General features: G+C 46.6%; 1 protein-coding gene across 1 annotated transcript in view; it reads left to right on the top strand.

The window, feature by feature from the left end:
• vti1a (vesicle transport through interaction with t-SNAREs 1A) overlaps window positions 1-9,041 on the top strand; it is a 113,254-nt gene extending 104,213 nt beyond the window's left edge. The window contains 2 exon segments of the mRNA XM_080516667.1: window positions 8,821-8,855; window positions 8,858-9,041. Of these exon segments, the coding sequence (XP_080372793.1) occupies window positions 8,821-8,855; window positions 8,858-8,913 (91 nt within the window). The 3' untranslated portion in view covers window positions 8,914-9,041.
• The last annotated feature ends 6,834 nt before the right edge of the window (window positions 9,042-15,875 follow it).

Genomic DNA, 15,875 nt, shown 5'->3' with positions numbered 1-15,875 from the left:
TAAACACTCCCAAAAGATAAATTTGAAATATTTTCTCTCACAACTTATTCAGTTTTGTCACTTTGAAGAATGTAGCTTAAATTTCACAATAGAGTCGGTGTCAGGCGTGTGTCACGCTGCTTTTATTTCTTAAAGTAGCACCAATAGCAACGCTTGTGTCAAAAAAGAGAAAGGAAAAAGACATTTGCGCAGCAGACCACATGTGATTTATGTGCTTTAACGGGTGTTCAATACTGGACCAACAATCACAGTTTATGGACATCATGGTTTTCGGGGCCTGCAGCTGTAATGGCTGATGTTATTCCCTTGTTTCACCGGTGGCCAGTCATCTGACCTGCAGCTGGCTTCTGGCCCTCACCCAAAGTATACAAGGGGGGATTTTCGTGTTTTGGGAAATCCTTTGCAGGAAGGACAAATGGTGCAGAATGTCAGGTAACGGTCTGCAGGATTGCTGCTTTTTTTTACATGTTCCATTACCCCCAAGGCTCGTTGACGTAGGCCAGAGACAAAGTCAGTTATACACGTTGGAAAACTCAAAAGTATCATGGAATATTATGCTATTTTCATGATACAATCTTTAGAAAATAACTTAAGAGGCACTTGAGCTGAAGTAAAGCAAGTTAATTATTAAACACAATTGAATTTAAAACGGCATCAATTTCCCCCAAGGTTAACTCGTAGTGTTTTGAAGACACTGTGTCGGTTGGTTCCAGCGTTCTGGAGGAGGTGGTATTGTACAGTGAGCAAACAACAACAACTCTGAATTGAAACGTAGAGGATTTACAGTTTCTTTTGACCGAGACTGGGCTTCCTTTGTTGGAGCATGTTCTCATCCAAGATCGGCAGTTTGATTCTCCGTCTCATGCTGTCCATATATATCGGCGTGTCCTTGGGCAAGGCATTGAACCGTGAGTGAGTGAGTGAGTGAGTGAGTGAGTGAGTGAGTGAGTGAGTGAGTGAGTGAGTGAGTGAGTGAGTGAGTGAGTGAGTGAGTGAGTGAGCGAAGTCAAGTCCACTCATAATTTCCATCCTGGCAAATCTTGACTGAATACTATATTTAATATTTATTATTCTGCTGATGCTTTTCTCTCTCATTTCATGGATTGTTTGGTCTTGAAAATGTCAGAAAAACGTATTTTGTTCTCTCTCGGTCTCCTCTGCAGCTTAACATGCAGCTCGAAAAAGTTTTCGTCCCGATCAACGGTTCAGAAGTTGGGGAGAAAAAAGAAAAAAAAAAGAATACATTCACAGTAGTATTGAGGGAACATCAATGATTTCTTAGTTGGAAGCATGGCTTTAACAAAAAGAAAACAAACAAAAACAAGTCTGGGAACATTGCATCAATCCAATCATAAATATCTGTTGATTATCTTTGGTGGAGCGAAAACGACTTCCACTTATTCCTCAAGCTTTAAACGCAACTGAGTGGCAACAATCTCCGTCTGTGAACAATCTCGCTCTCATAACGAAAGAGTTTCCTTCACCGTGTAGTGAAATATTTATTCTGATACATATAAATAACCTTAGTCCAGTCCTGCACAGAAAACCTGACACACCCCAGCACAACTGTACTGAGCAACTGCAACCTGTTATGAATAACAACACTTTTATTTACACCCCCTCCCCCTCCCCCACCTAAAAAAAAAAAAAAAAAAAACCTGTCTGTTAACATAACACTTAAATTGTTTTATGGCGAGCGACTAACCAGTGCAGCAGCAGTCGGCGCATGGGAGCGAACGGATCGAAGCAGGTTGTGTAAGCATGATGTGGCAGTTTGTAAACGTGCGCCGATGACGGCGTCCTGTTGACTTATGAACCAGCGCCTTGATAAACACAGACGGGCGGACGGAAGAGGGGGGAAAAAAAGACGGAAAAAAAAGCAGGGTAAAAACTTGTTTAACCACACTCCTCCAGCCAAACTGAGAGGAAAGAAGAGGTGAGAGGGGGATGAAAAAGTAATATTGGAACTAAATGTAATAGTGAGGGGACACTTGGAGGAGGAGGATGGAGGGAGAGAGGGAGGGCGGAGGAATGATCTGTATATGTTTGGAGCTCAGAAAAAGCCACCTGTACGTCACGGCGGGGCGACGAGACGCCGCAGCGAGCTACCTGAAATCGCTGCCGGCGGGGGGGGGGGGAAAGTTCTTAAAAAAAAAACAAAAAAAAGAATTCCAGACACAGTTGCAGTGTCTTCTCTCTTCCTCTTTCCCTCTCCCGTCTCCCCCGTTCCCTCTATCCTCCGTCTCATCTCTCCCACACTCACGTATTCTTGCATATACACTCCAGCCTCCCACGCTAAATTCACTTCTTCCTTCTACCTCCCTCCTCGTTCTCTCTCTCTCTCTCTCTCTCAGTCTCCTCCTGCCCTCCCTCCCTCCCCTCTCTTCCTCCTCGCACCACTTTTCCGGGAGAGAACTGGGTCCCAGTCTATCCTGCTGCTGGCCAGGGTTGTTAGCCGGCTAAATAAAAAATGGATGAACTTGTAGGGCCCCGGTGCTGTTCTCCTGCATCTCGTTGGTGGAGAGAGAGAGAGAGAGAGATGGAGGGAGGGAGGGAGGGAGGGAGGGAGGGAGAGAATCAGGCTGACATGAAATACCTTGCTCCAACCACATCTTCCAAATAAAAACCAGTCCATCTTTAATGTCAGTTTTTTTTCACTCGTAAGTTTTTTTTTTTTTTATGTTTTTGTCAATACAGGTCAAAAAAAGGTCTGTTACTCTTTTGGGGATCAATAATTTGGACATAAAATAGTAACAAACTGTTGGATTATTAATAAGTTGAAGGAAAATCCATTTTTTTATCGAAAATAGTAAATATTTCAATTAAAATGTGACATTTTGTTTTGTGAAATGTGAAGTTCAGTGTGATTCAGTAGTTTTGATGAAAGATTTTGTATAAAAAAAAAAGATCATTCCTTTTCATGATATCATTTTGAACTATAAATGTTTTTTAATTCCTTTAGGAGATGTGACGAGACATTTGAAGATATTTGTTGATATTTTGACAAATTGGTTAGTAAGTCTACATTTTTTTTTTTTTTATACAAATTTGTATCACAGACTGTCTTTATCTTTAACAGCAAACATTAAAGGGAGTTTCAGTTTCTGTTTGGACACATTCATCAATACAGAACTGCAGGAATGTACACGTCAGGCGTGTTTTATTGAACTAACCAAAACCCCGTTTTACTGCAGCGAGCGATAAGGTGTGGGCAAGTCTGTCTTTAAGTGTTGTTTTCCTTCAGGGAATTCCACGATGTTGTTCTTCTTTAAATAATTACAGTAAACAGCTTCCAATTAAAGACCCACTCTGTCTGTGTGTGAGTGCGTATGAGCGTGTGTGTGTGTGTGTGAGTGCGTATGAGCGCGTGTGTGTGTGTGTGTGTGTGTGTTCACGTTTCTAAAATCATCATTTATCTTGAACGCCCCCTCGGGGGCAGTGGGCTGAACATACGTGGCGGGATCAGCTCTCTCTCCGACAAACAGGTCAAGTCATTATCTCTGCACAGCAACGTGAACCTGATCCGGAGGTTCACAGTCGCTCTGCCTCCTTTTCATTCACTCTCATTGAAACGTTCACCATTTGTTTTTGGGGGTTTTTTTTATTTAATTTTTTGCTCACTGCCGGCTTGATTGGAGGCCCGTCCGCGTGTATCTCGGCCTTTTGTTTGGTCGTGTGTGCGTTTCGTGGGTTGCATTGCGCAGGAGCCCCCCCCCCCCCATATCAAAAGCGGAGAGCAAAACGCATGCGCCTCCACCATGAAACATGTATTTGTATTAGTTTGTGGTAACAAGTCGGGCATTAGTTAGGACTTACCCCCACCAGCGTTCCACCGCCGTGTCCATCACTCAAACCATTTGTGAACACATTGATCCTTCCCTCCCCTCCTCTCCCCCAACCCCGGCCCTCCCTCCTCCCCCCCCCCCCCCCCCCCCCCCCCCACCCCCTCCTCCTCTCCAGGCTGGATATTCCCCAGGGTTTAGAAGAGGAGAGCCAGAATGGCTCAGACAGTCATTGATTTTTATTTTATTGGTCTACTTGTGGAAAGAGGAGGGATAGGGGAGGGCCTGAGAGATGCACTCTGCAGCTAAGTTTGCTCTTTGTGGAGTGTGTGCGTGTGTGGTGTGTGTGTGTGTGTGTGTGTGTGTGTGTGTGTGTGTGTGTGTGTGTGTGTGTGTGTGTGTGTGTGTGTGTGTGTGTGTGTGTGTGTGTGTGTGTGTGTGTGTGTGTGTGTGTGTGTGTGTGTGTGTGTGTGTGTGTGTGTGTGTGTGTGTGTGTGCGCACATGTGTTTTAAGGTGGGTTGGGCCTATCTGCTTATGTCTGCCTCACTCACTGTTTTTGTTTTGAGGTAAGGGATGTTATCTGTCTGATAGGTGTGTGTGTGTGTGTGTGCGTGTGTGCGTGTGTGTGTGTGTGTGCGTGCGTGCGTGCGTGCGTGTGCGTGTGCTCTGTGGGTGCAAACACACGTCATTTAAGGGGTGCTGATGGAGGCCCCAGGGACTTGGACCCCAACACACACACACACACACACACACACGCACACACACACACAGCTGAGGTGTATCCTGGTGCTCATTAAAGCTGGTAATAAGGCTGTGCTGCTGGAAGAGGAGGGAAAAAAAATAGGGAGAGGGAGGGAGGAAGAGGGTGGGAAGGAAGAAAAAGAAAAAAAAATGGGAGATTTTAAATTTTAATAACACTGGTACGATTTTGTAAATCTTTCCTGACAGAAAAGTCCTCATTATTTTCATCTGTCTCCGAGGAGCCTCTCCTCAGCTCTGCCTCCCCGGGTAAACGGACCCTTCTCTCTCTCTCTCTCTCTCTCTCTCTCTCTCTCTCTCTCTCTCTCTCTCTCTCCCTCTCTCCCTTTTCCCCTTCTCCATCCCTTTTTCTTGTTTTCCGTTGCTTTATTGTCCATTTCCAACCATCCTGCTTTCTTTACTTTTTGCACCCATCATTTCTTCTCTCTCTCTCTCTCTCTCTCGCTCTCGCTCTCTCTCTCTCGCTCTCTCTCTCTCTCTCTCTCTCACACACACACACACATACACACATCAGTGCTCTCTTCCTGTGTACTTGTGTCTAGTAAGGCGCTAGCTGACTGGCTGCCTGTGCATCAGGAGCCAATAGAATAGCCGCTACTATTTGCCGTTATTGGCCGTCATTTCACTTCGACTTACCGTTGGTCTGTCTTCATGTGAGAAGGCTTTTTTTTTTTTCCACATGAGGAGTCAGAGAAAATACTTTGGGATCATAGTATCATAGTAGGAAGCGGGGTAAAGGTAAGCCTTCCCAAACTCAGTGTGTGAAGGAGGTGTGTGTATGTGGGTCAGCGTGGACGTCTGCACTCTTGTACATGCGCTCAGTGTATCGCTCACACATCCACAAATCCATCCAACCCCCCCAATACCCAGACACACACACACACACACACACACACCTACACACCCTCTCTCACACACTCCCCCCCCCCCCCCCCCCCCTCCCCCACCTCCATGTCAAGTGTCAAAACTGGAGGATGGATCCGGTTTGATAAGTTCTGTTCTGTCTGGCCACGTGTCAGGACGGGATCAACCATACAGCAGAGGAAAACCATGTTCTTCACTCTCACACCTCCCAATTTTGGGGATTTTTTATTTTTTTATTTTTTTCCCCCCTCCTTTTTGGGGGATTTTATTTTGGTGGGGCAGGTGTTATATTATTCTATAGGGTTTGTAGGTTCTTATCTCAACTGCTTCTCTTGTAACAAACTCTTGCTATAGGGGCTCATTTTAATGCGGCACAAACATTACATTAAATCTCTTAGTCACATTATGCAAATACATTTTCCCGAGGATTATGAAAATGATCCGTGTGTTTGTTTGTTTTTTTGCTCTTCAGAAATGCTAATTGTAACGACGAACCCAAAGTTAATGGGCTCGAATGGAAGATTAGCAAGCATCACCAAGTATTGAGTCGTGGCGCTTTGTATGCTTGCGATTCCATTTGATAAAGCAAAACTTCCCACCCGGGGTATAATGTAACCTTAGTAGACATTTCCAGCCTTCGTACCTCTGTGTCGGTTGAAAGGAAGGTGACGGCTTTCATATCCGGCTGCTAGTGTAACAGTGGGGAAAGTCTGTGCTCTTTCAGTGTCACACTGTCTTTTTTTTAAATCATTATTATTATTAAGCAGATTTCAGCATCAGTCATGTGATTTATGACTCCAGGCCTTACACTAACTCCTCCCAGTCTGTGTGTGAGTGTGTGTGTGTGTGTCTTGTGGTCAAAGGTGATGCTTAGTTCATAAACTTCACAGGATCTTTCAGCTGCCCATGAATTATTGCGAGCATTAGAGGAGGTTATGATCGCCTGAATTTGGCCTGAATTTAGACGAACACATCTTTTTTTTTTTTTTTTTTTTAAACACAACATGTCCCCAGACAGAAAGATTCTCAAATCGCCAAACTGTCATAGTCGCTCCTGCTTTGAACAGTCACACGTTTGAAGTTATCTGTGTTAAGACTCTCCCCTCCCACCCCCTCTTTTAAAAAAAAAGAATAATAATAATAAATTCAGTTTTTACAGCACCTCACCCTTAGCACCACCGACTCCTTCTCCACAAGGCTAAAACTAACTTCCTGTCCAATTTTCCACTGCAAGCCTGTTAGTTGCCCTTCCACCTCTCTTTCTGTTTTCCACCTGAAACGTTAACAACAACACAAGCTGCTTCCTCAACACACACACTTATACACACAAGCGCCTCCTCTGGGTATTTGTCTGGGATAAATAATCATTGTAAATAATGAATGTCAATTAAATAGAGGAAGACGTGGCCTTGGTGAAGATGCTCTGATTAGTGTTTTCCTGGGATCTCCTCCCCGGCTGGCCTCAGCCATCGCTTCCGCCAAGCGGGGCCATCGTCTATATATCGCCACGTCCCGAATCCGCTCCTCGCCATATGCGGCTGGCATGCGGACGTTTGACAAATGCAAAGCAATGTTTTATTTTTATCCCCTGTTTTGCCGGTGTTTTGTGTGTCAGGTGACGCCCTCGGCGCGGCTCCAGACAGGGACCTGCGGCGGCAGATGTAAAAATATCCCCCCATCGTCTGGAGCCGGTGGGCTCTCAACGCTGCCACGCTGTCACCGTAACGTATGCATTTATTCAAGAATAAACTGTCTGCTCACGAGGCGGTGCCACTTTACAAACACTTACTTTGAGTTGTAATGAGCTCTCCCGGTGTCACCCGGTGATCGGTGATCGCTGGTAGTTTATTACCGTCTCCTGCATTCCCTGTGTGTGTGTGTGTGTGTGTGTGTGTGGCGTTGGGTAACAACGTATGTTCGTTTTGTAGTGGCTGGAGAGAGGGTTTATTTGTTTCTTTTTTTGTCGTCGTTTGTTGCAAAGTCGCCGTGTAAAGTAGACCCCCAAAAAAATAAAAAATAAAAATGGGACACTTCTCTGCAAAGAATACACACAAAGAAAAGGACAAAGATGTGAGCATAAAAGCTTCTCTGTGATACATAACAACACTGCGCCGGGTTGTATTTTTGTCATCCTTTCTTCCATTGCCGTGGGCTCCAAACTAAGTGGCGAGTTGAGGTGAACGCAAGCAAGGCTGTGTGTTTAGAAGAGCCTGGCTGGTGTGTGTGTGTGTGTGTGTGTGTGTGTGTGTGTCGTGTGTGTGTGTGTGTGTGTGTGTGTGTGTGTGTGTGTGGTGTGTGTGTGTGTGTGTGTGTGTGTGTGTGTGTGTGTGTGTCCCCTCCTCCCCCCCCACCACCCCCAACAACCCCCAACCTCCGATTTGGACTTTAGAGGGTAGCAGGGTGACTGAGCAACCAGCCAAACCCCCCCCCACCTCGGTGATAAATGGCCACAGCATGGGCTATTCATCTCCTGCTTAGAGAAGTGGACAGTGCCCCCCCCCCCTCCCCCCCCCGACACGGCCTCTCCTCCACCCCTCCACATGTCAGCAAATGTGATAATTCTCTCATTTGTCAGGAGCAGCGGAGGGTTAGGAATGTGGTGTGTGTGTGTGTGTGTGTGTGTGTGTGTGTGTGTGTGTGTGTGTGTGTGTGTGTGTGTGTGTGTGTGTGTGTGTGTGTGTGCGTGCGTGTGCGTGTGCGTGTATGTGTGTGTGGTGACACAAACTCCAGAGAATTCAGGGGCCAGATATCCACACATGAGATAAGTTGCTTACTCTCCAGATACCAGAGATCTGCAGGAGGGTGTGGGGGTCCGACCACCCCCCCCCCTCCCCTGTAAGGTTTTACTTCAGAAACATTTTAAATGTGAAAAAAAACAAAAAAAAACAACGGAGTGAGTCGTTTTATGGCAAATTCCATCAGTATTCAGAGATTTTATGACCTCCAGGAAACTCCTGAGCCACTTTTTCCTACTTTATTGTGCAAATAAAGTTGTGGAGCCCGTCTGCGACGTTCGACTGGACATATCTGTGTGTCACGCTTGTTTTAGAAGGCGCTTGCCTCCGTTTCGCCCGTCTCGCGCGTGAACACAGCGTTGACGTGACCCTCTTTGCAAGGCTGCTGGAAGGGGGGGGGGGTCCGGTTTTCTTGAGACGTTCCAGCGCGGCCCTTCACACAACGTGATCTCTAATATTGTGGCGTGTCTTCCTCGCTCTCTCATGACTGCATACTGACACATTCGGGCCCGATGGTAACTATTAAACACGATAAGCCTCCTCCTGGATGGCTGCCTCGTTTTATTTGAACATTAACATGTGGCTGTTTGACTTTTTCTTTTTTTTTTTTTGTTGGTCTGTTTAGGCTCGCTGACTGCTGTGAACTTTAGCTGATTGCTTTCTGTCTCTGTCTCTGCAGGATCATCCAGAACCGCGTCCTGGTCTTCATCCTCGGAGCATCATCCTTCTCACCATCATCCTGGCCATCTATTTCAATCTGCGGGGCCACTGATCTCCCCCCTGTACAAACACACACACACACACTCCCTCCCCCTCGACACAAATACAAACACACACACACACACACGCGCGTGATTAATAGCGACAAAAGCGTTGTTCTGCTGTAATTAGGACAAATGGTACCCATGAATCACTGTTTCCAAAGCCTGACAGGGAGCGGGCTTTTTTTTTTTTACCCCCCCCCCCCCATTTCTCTCTTCTTTCGTGTTCACCGTCTCTTTTTCTTTCTTCTCTACCTTCTTTTCCCCCCACTTTGCACTTTCTTTCTTTTCTTTTTCTCTCCCAGTCAGGCTCTTTACTTCTAACACCCAGAAGGAAACGAAAAAGAGAAAAGGAAAAAAAAAAAGAGAGGGGGCGATAGTTGATATATTTCATGAAGTCGTCCACAGTGTGGTGTCGCAGCCTATCCAGTCCCCAGGTGAACACAACCTGGAATCGTTTTTTGGGTTTTTGTTCTTTTTTTTTCCTGTAACCCAGCAGATACCATTATTCTATTTCCACTTTCTTTGACAGAGGTGGTTTAAGTGTTATTCAGGTGTGTGTGTGTGTGTGTGTGTGTGTGTGTGTGTGTGTGTGTGTGTGTGTGTGTGTGTGTGTGTGTGTGTGTGTGTGTGTGTGTGTGTGTGTGTGTGTGTGTGTGTGTGTGTGTGTGTGTGTGTGTGAGAGAGAGCGCACACACACACACACACACGTGTTTGTTTGCACAAGTGCATGGTTGCGATTGACACGTAGTTTCACGTACTTCCAGTGTGGATGAGCTTCTGTGACTAAATGATTCAGCTGTTCTTCATTAACCCCCCCCCCCCCACACACACACACACACACACACACACACACAGCTCAGAGGACAGTGCCTTTAGATAAGACATGTCGTTCACACTCCTGCTTTAAAGGCCCAGCTCAGCCCAAAATAGACACAAGGCACTGCTGTGAAAAAAAAAGAAAACAAAGAAAACAAAAACAGACAGGATGCACGTTAAAGAGGTTGAGGTCCCTTCAGCTTCCATTCATGTAATCAAAGCTGTTTGTTTGCGGTTATTGTGAACCTTTCAGGAGAGTCTCCCCCATTTCTTTCATCCCCGAACCCCAACCTTCACAAATACAATAGAAAATAATCGCTCTCCTCTGACATTAACGCCATCTTTACCATGTGGCACAGGCCCTCTCTGCCTGAACTTTGTAACTGTTATTGTAGAAGAGTCTTCATACTGTGTGTTCGAACACTTAAATCAACATTCTGCGTAGTGTTTTCAATGCAAGTGATTCCATTACTATTTATTTATAAACGGTTTGAATTAAAAGTGTCTGTGTTAGATCTGTATATTTTACGACATTCAAAGTTATTCAGAATTACCTTTGATTATATGTTTTCTTGATTTTGTGTGTTCGCTCACGCAGACTCCCGCAGACCAACCAGAAACGTGTGGATTTCTAGGTTTGTTTAGTTTGCTTGTGTTTTTTTTGTTCCATCATTAAAAAAAAAAGGTTTTATTTCCTTTCTTCCATAAGTGGATCTAACTTGTTTTAGAACTTGTTACTTTTTTGATTTATTTTCTCGATGTCAACTTCTGAAGGCTGCGGTGCCGGGTCCCGTTTCTGTCTTTATCTGATGATGTGATACGTTCGCAGCTGTTTTTTGTTTTTTTTTTGGAGGAGAAAGAAAAGAAACGTGCATGCTTCAGTTTACTGCTGTTTAACTGTTTGGGGGGGGAGCCATTTTTACGGGGAGGGCGGGAGGGGGGTCTGAATTTAAGAGCATATTGGGAGGATTTTCACAAGTTTTTAACATGATGCTTGTATTGCAAACCCATCAACACACACATTTCCACACACACACACACATGCAGATGGCGGAGTACTGGAGTGCACATGTGTCTTTTGTGGTTAATGCGGTGGTGCCCCAGTAAGGACATTTGCTATTCTGTTTCAGGGCCGTAGTCTTCATTTTAGAAGATGTAGGTGGGGGGGGGGGACATGAAATCCCCTGCACCCCCACAAGAAACACCCGCCGTTATTGGCCACTTTCTCACAGGCTTCAAAGCCTCAATTAATAGCCACAACAAAATAGTGCGGCTCCCAACCGTCCCATGCGGGGCCGACCCACCAAGAGTTATCATTAAAGTCAAGACAAAAATGGTGGAAAAGAGGGTTAAAAAAAAAAAAAAACTGGTGTGTGGGGGTGAAAGAAGGAAGTGAACAAGGAGGCATAGGGGAGGAAAGGCAACGAGGAGGGGAGGGGGGGGGGGGGGGGGGGGGACATGAAATCCCCTGCAGTTTGACAAACCTCATCTGTTAATGACCCTCGGTGATTTTTGTGTGCGTGTGTGTGTCTCTGTGTGTGTGCGTGTGTGTGTGTGTGTGTCTCTGTGTGTGTGTGTGTCTCTGTGTGTGTGTGTGTGTGTGTGTGTGTGCGTGTGTGCGTGCGTGTGTGTGTGTGCATGCGTGCGTGCGTGTGTGTGCGTGTAGCCTACCTACATGCTGATGTGCTCTTCTCTTCCTCTTTTTGTCTCTGTCTCTCCCTCCCTCCCTCTCTTCTCTTCCCTCAACCTCTCTTTTCTCTACCTCTCCTGCCACCTTTTCTCCTCCCTCCCTCCCTCCCTCCCTCCCAGCCTGTCAGATGAGCGGAGCGGTAGCTAGCGAGTGAGCGGTGGAAGGCAGCGTGGCGGCGGCTTCTATTTGAAGTTGAATGGTGTCAAAAAGTCAGGGCTGACTGACAGACGTCAGTCCCACAGGGCCTCATTAAAAACAGACCCACTTGACAAGGAAATAATTGAGCGCCGGCGACAACTCGGGGGCCCCTCCGCGTTTTCAGATGTTTTTATTTTCTTTTCATTATTAGTGCCGAGCTATTATGTTCATTAAGAAATGGCATTAAAACAAGTTTTTAAAAGCGGCGAGGGGGAGGGAGGGGCGGAGGGGAGGCGGCGCACGCGGAGGTGGGCAGATAACGATTTGTTTAGAGACGGCGTTTGGGTTTTTTATTATTTAAACAGGAGCACTGTCATGTGATACCTTGGCAGACGTTGGCTATCACCCCCCCCCCCCCCCCTCCCCACACTTTGCTCACCTCCCCCTACTTTTATTCGCCCCTCCTCAGTGTATGTTTCCCATCTCTTCCCCTTTCTCTCCGTTCATCCCTCTCTTTCTTTCTTTCTTTCTTTCTCTCCCTCTGAGCGGCGGGTGTCATTGGAATATGAACTAGATTATTCATTGGTCCCCCCCCACCTCAAAAAAAAGACACTCCCTCCATTCACTGATTTGGTTTCCGAGAAGCGTCTCGCCGCAGAAGGCTGAGGATGAAAACTTGTCAAAAATAGGTTCTATCTTATTCCAAGGGGCAACAATATCAGCAGGTACAGACACCTTTTAATATTTAATTTAGACGGGTGTTAACCCTCCTTAAGTGACTGCAGCTCTGTCTTCCATACAGACAGCGGGTGGAGAACAGGGGTGGTGGAAGGGGGAGTGTGTGTGTGTGTGTGTGTGTGTGTGTGTGTGTGTGTGTGTGTGTGTGTGTGTGTGTGTGTGTGTGTGTGTGTGTGTGTGTGTGTGTGTGTGTGTGTGTGTGTGTGTGTGTGTGTGTGTGTGTGTGTGTGGGGGGGGGGTGATTAATTATTTGATGTCTGAAAAGTGATTCTCCTCCAGTCTCTGGGTGTCCCCCCCTCTCTTCGTCTCCTTGCACACGTCCCACGATGCCGGCGACTGAAACGTCGTCTTTTCCAAACTTGCACCTCCGTTCATGTCCTCGCACCGCCGTGCCGAGATGAGGAGTGATCATATGGCCGTGATTCCACTCTCTTACTCTTAACGGTGGAGATTTCTTTTTCTTTCTTCCCCTGCAAGGACTGATCTTTCACAACCAGGATATTAGTCCCTTCCTCTTCTCCGCGGTCCCTCTCGACAGGGTTTACATTAAAAAGTTGTTAGAGGAAAGGTTCCTCGGCAATAAAAAAAAAAAAAAAAAACCCTCTGTGATGCACCACCATTACTAAAACAAAAAAAAAAAAGACGGATGTTTGTCAGCCATTTAAGACGACAAGGGATTGTGACAAGCGTCGTTTGAGCTGTCTGTCCCCCAGCGTAGGGCGGGCCTTAAACGGGATAAACAGCGCCAGTGGTGGGATCACAACAGGAGGGTGGTGCGCTTCATCTTCAGGAGTGTCCATGATGCTGTCACCCACTACACACACACACACACACACACACACACACACACACACACACACACATATACACACACACATATTAAAAGAGGCCCTGCAACAACAGCTACCCAGGAAAAAAAAGAAACACACAGACACAATGGCAGTGTTTAGAGCACTACAATGAATATTCTTCTGTTTGATTCCGCAGACACACAAAAGTGAACACACACTGGCGCACGTATGGTGGAAGCAAAGAGACACACTCGCTCCAGTGTATGGCCGTTAGAAGAGGAGCCATGTTCTCCATTTGTACACGCCACCCGTCCCCCCGGCAGAATGGCTTTCTTTTTCTCCCCAGACCCTTTATCCGTCTCCCCCCCCCCCCCCCACCCCCCCCTCCTCTCGTCCCGTCAGCGCCGTCGGGCCGTTTTTATTGGGCATTTGTTGTTCGCGCTGAAATGACAATGGCCGCCATTGTTGGGAGGAAGGACTGCGGCGACCACACACACGTGGACGTGCGCGCATGTGTGTTCTTGCTGAACTGTTTGTACGCATGAATTTCAAAGTGTCACGTTTGTATGACTTTTTTTTTTCCTTCTTCTTCTTTTTTTTTTCCTTCCCCCTCCCCAAAAACCGTGTTTTATCGGTTCATCTTGATCTCTCGTCTGTGTTGTTTAACATCTGTGATTAAAGCGGCTCTGAATCTCAGTCACCGAGACGCGGTGTCATAACTTCCTCTAAAAAAAACAGGAGGTGACATTCCCAAACCCACAGCAGCACTCCACACCTCCTTTCCTTTTTTTTTTTTGTGTGTGTTTTTCTTTCATTTTCTATTTGATGAAGCTGTAAAGAAGGTGGATGGACTTTGAAGGCACACCGAGGCCTCGCGCCGAGGATCCTCCAGCATGTTTTGCCATGGAGACAACAGAAACACAAAGAGCTGGGTCAGAGCTCGGCTGAGCCGGGCTAAACCACTCAGCCTCACCCCCTTTCTCCTCCTCCTCCTCCTCCTCTCCTATTTACCCCCATCACACCTTCCACCCCTCTCCCTGTAGAATACTGCCACAACCTTTGAACTGAAATGAACACTTTACCACTACAAAGGTGTACAGTTGTTACCAGCAATCTAATTTGCATGATAAATGCAGCGATGGAGAAAATGGAGCAGGTTTTTTGTTGTTTTTTTTTCTTTGCAGTTATTTATTCAGTTGATTTTTCGTCACCCCCTTGGACTTTTAATTGAAACTATATGTCCTGATCTCGGGAAGACGTCAAAGATGTTCTCGGCCATCCAGGAAAAAGTCTGAAGCACTCGAAGGAAAGATGATTATTATTCTGTGATTTTTCGCCTGTGAGTTTCGTGTTAAAATACAAAAATGATGGAGAAGGTGGAAGACGGGCGAGAAGCGGGGGTGGGGGGGGTGGGGGGGTGAGAGGTGTAAAAGAGCTCCTGTTGCCCGCCAGGCACTCAGTGGCCTGGACGTTCTGAGCGAGGAGAGTTTAGTCGGACTCGCCCCTGTACAGTAATTTACTTTGCATATGGCGTCTTAACCGACACGATTCTAAATTTCCAACTGGGAGGCATCAGTGGAGGAATCGCTGTCTTCAAACGACGGCCTGCCAGTCACGCTCCTCCCGTAGCCGGAGATCTGAGCGCGCGGTGATAACCCGCGACATCTTTCTGGAAAAACGGGGAGTCGATCAGCTTTGATGGAGCACATCCGCCATGACAGGCTACTGAGGAGCTCGCTAATGAACTATGGTGGGGGGAGGGAGGAGTGTGTTGGGGGGGGGGGGGGCATCGCTTAGCATGAGAGCACGGGGGGGGGGGGGGGGTTGGGGGATAGATGGACTGAGAAGGTACACTTGTTAGGTATAAACCAGCTTTAGCTCTTAGGCATTCACGTGCATGGAAGGTGGACTGTTGACATGAACGTGTCTTTGTATTGTCTAATAGAATTTTAAAAAACAAGGGGTTTTCACCCCCATAAGCCTGTTATATATATATACACCCCCCTCTATGGAACCTCCGCCTCAGATGGTTGGTGGCAATTAAAATTTCATGATAAAGTATCCGATCTGGGAGCCCTCTGGACAGTTCTCCACATAGGCCAGGAAGTAGAATTGGATTCTTATGAGGGGGGCCTGGGGGTCAATTGAATGGAGGGTCCAAAGGTTACAGAACCTGTAATATGTCCTCTTCTCTTCCTTCCCGGCTCTCTGATGGTGGTGTCACACTAACCACATGCAGCGCACGACAAAGTCCCCCCCCCCCACACCACCACCCCCGTTTGTCCTTTCCGGTCAGTCGTATTCTTAATTCCCCCTTTTTATAGGTTGGCTAACGCTCGTCACAAACATCTCATTTGCTCACGTAATTTAGCGTAACTACTAATTAGGAGGCAGGAGTTTCCCTGAAACCAGCACACGCTGTTTTCACCACACAACCCTGCAGACACAGAGCTCCTGAAGCACACACCCCTCACACACACACACACTATCTTCGCTTTACACACAAACACACCCCTCTATTGAGACATATGGATGTGGCAACAAAATGCACAACTTTTTGTTCATTTCAAGGACTTGTGAGGGCCCAAGTGAACCGAGAGGCCATATTGATTTCCCCTCTTTTCATGCTGCGACTCTGGGATTACCCATTTTCTCATTCATTTTTAAAGGCAACTCGTGAGATTCTTCCTTACCTTTTTCCTCTGGTTTTTTTTTTTTCTTCCTTTTTTTCCATCACCCCCCTTCAGCCCTCCGACATACACACACTGGGTCTCTCACACACACACACTCACCGTCT

Source organism: Blennius ocellaris (genome assembly GCF_963422515.1).
Source record: "Blennius ocellaris genome assembly, chromosome: 21".
Taxonomy (NCBI): domain Eukaryota; kingdom Metazoa; phylum Chordata; class Actinopteri; order Blenniiformes; family Blenniidae; genus Blennius; species Blennius ocellaris.
This window is presented reverse-complemented; position numbering and strand designations above follow the sequence as displayed.